Source organism: Penaeus chinensis, chromosome 32 (genome assembly GCF_019202785.1).
Source record: "Penaeus chinensis breed Huanghai No. 1 chromosome 32, ASM1920278v2, whole genome shotgun sequence".
Classification (NCBI taxonomy): domain Eukaryota; kingdom Metazoa; phylum Arthropoda; class Malacostraca; order Decapoda; family Penaeidae; genus Penaeus; species Penaeus chinensis.
In genome coordinates, this window is record NC_061850.1 from 28082070 (window position 1) to 28084284 (window position 2215).

The following is a 2215-nucleotide window of genomic DNA, read 5'->3' on the forward strand; positions in this document are numbered from 1 at the left end:
TAAGCCTATAGTATTTATTTCATTTTCATACAGTTGATTTGGATACAACGGGACATTTTTAAAACATCAGTGAAATTGGAATGTTTGTTTTGTCTTTTTCATTTTGTTTCAGTTACACATTCGAAATTATTGCAATAGCTATTCAAATCTTTCTATTCGTTAAATCTCTTTCTAGATTTTTCTCCGCTTGATGTCAATTCCAGATGCAGTGTCACGTTTAGCCAGTCGTTGAGATATTTTTCAGTGGATTTCGTTCTTTTTGAATTAGGTTAATTAAATTGCCAAGTTCCGTTCCAGCTGTTAAAGAAAGGATACAGAATTAAGAGATATATATTTCTAAATTTCCTCTCAGTCCCTGTAACGATTATAAATATTCTCAAACTAGAAAGGGAAGAGAGAGGGGAGAAAATTCGAGAAACGGCGCGAGGGGAAAGGTTGTGAGGGGAGGGAGGGCAACGGGCAGAGGGAGGGGGGGGGGAGGGGATGAGGGGACAGAGAGGGGGAGAGGGGAAAGGGTGGCGGCAGGTCAGCACGGCTTGTGGCATCCTTAAGGGTGACACTGCCAAGCTGACACAAGGAGATATTGGAAGTGTACGTGTCTGTGTACGTGTGTCCGTTCTTTTCCTTTCGTGATATAAAGACATAAGAGGTTTTGATTGTTAGTATTTTTTTATGAATAGTACGAACAAGTGACGAGGATTTGGTGTACGTGTAACTTATACCGGGAAACAAGAAGACGAAAAAGATTTACTTTGCGTTCGTAGTACCTCACTCCTTCAGACGTGCCATAAACCTATTACGCTCGAAGGTCAATTTACTTGAAAGCAAAAGAGAGACTTTAAGAAAAAAAAAGAAAATACAACCTTCTTAGCAACAAAAACAACACCAAAGAACAAAAAAAAAATCTAACTCACCCACGAAACAAATACAATTACATAACGGAACTAAGAACAATAAAATTAAAAAGAAAAGAAAAGAAAAGAAAAAAGAAATAAAAGAAATTAAAAAAAGCATATTGACCTGAGAAAATCGACTTCCCTCCCACTACATATTTCGAAACAGGTCACCTCGCACAAGGAAACTGCTCAGAAGACGATAAATATGCGCGAGTGGGTGATATTAGGTCACCTCGCTCTCCTCGCGGTCATGTGCTTCGCCGGAGCAGAGGCGCGCGGAGCCGAACAGGTATGTGGGATTTGGAAAAAAAAAGTTCATTTCGAGTTTAAAGTTTTTTCTTATTTATTATTATTAATATTATTATTATTATTTTTTTTTAATGGGAGAATTTGAGTATTTTTGATTTTTTTTTTGTTATTTTTAATTGGAGAATTTGGATATTTTGTATGCTAAAATTGTATTTTGATATTCAAAAAAACAATTGAATTTTTTTATCATGGCATGTCATCATCACTAATATTAATATTATTATCATTGTTCTTGTTATTGTTATTATTATCATTATCGTTATTGTCATTGTCATTATCATTATCATTGTCATTGTCATTGTCATCGTCATCGTCATCGTCATCGTCATCGTCATCGTCATCGTCATCGTCATCGTCATCGTCATCGTCATCGTCATCGTCATCGTCATCGTCATCGTCATCGTCATCGTCATCGTCATTGTCATTGTCATTGTCGTCGTCGTCGTCATCGTCATCGTCATTGTTATTATTATCATTATTCGAAATGATTAATTATCGTAAGAAGTTGTACATTATATTTTTGTTTGTATTTTCAACGTTGCGTTTATTTCCAAATCATTACAAATATTTGTAATTGTTTAAAAAAATCTGTTATTTATTATGTGTGATATTATTATGATAGATACCCTTATAGGAACTTAATGTCTTTATTGGCGTGATGATGATAATGATGAAGGTGATTGTTATGATAATTGATAATGATAATTGTTATTTCAAAACTACGAAAATGCTGATAAGAATGAAAATGATGATGATTATGATGGTTATTATAAAGATGATGGTATTCATGGTTATAATTACAGATCGTGATAATAATAACAATTATAGTTCTAGTAATGATTAAAGTGATAATTATACTGATGATTTTATTGATACTGATAATGATTATGATGATAATAGCAATGAGGATAATACAAATTCTAACAGTAAAAATGTTGATAATGATAGTGATGATAATATTAACATCAATGATAATAGTCAATATTACTACAGTAGTAGTAATAGTGATG

General features: G+C 33.4%; 1 protein-coding gene across 1 annotated transcript in view; it reads left to right on the forward strand.

The window, feature by feature from the left end:
• The first annotated feature begins 513 nt into the window (after window positions 1-513).
• The window catches only part of LOC125042489, an 8768-nt gene continuing 7066 nt past the window's right edge, over window positions 514-2215 (forward strand). The window contains exon 1 of the mRNA XM_047638130.1: window positions 514-1185. Coding sequence (XP_047494086.1) covers window positions 1102-1185 — 84 coding nt within the window. The 5' untranslated portion in view covers window positions 514-1101. The remainder of the gene's footprint in view (window positions 1186-2215) is intronic.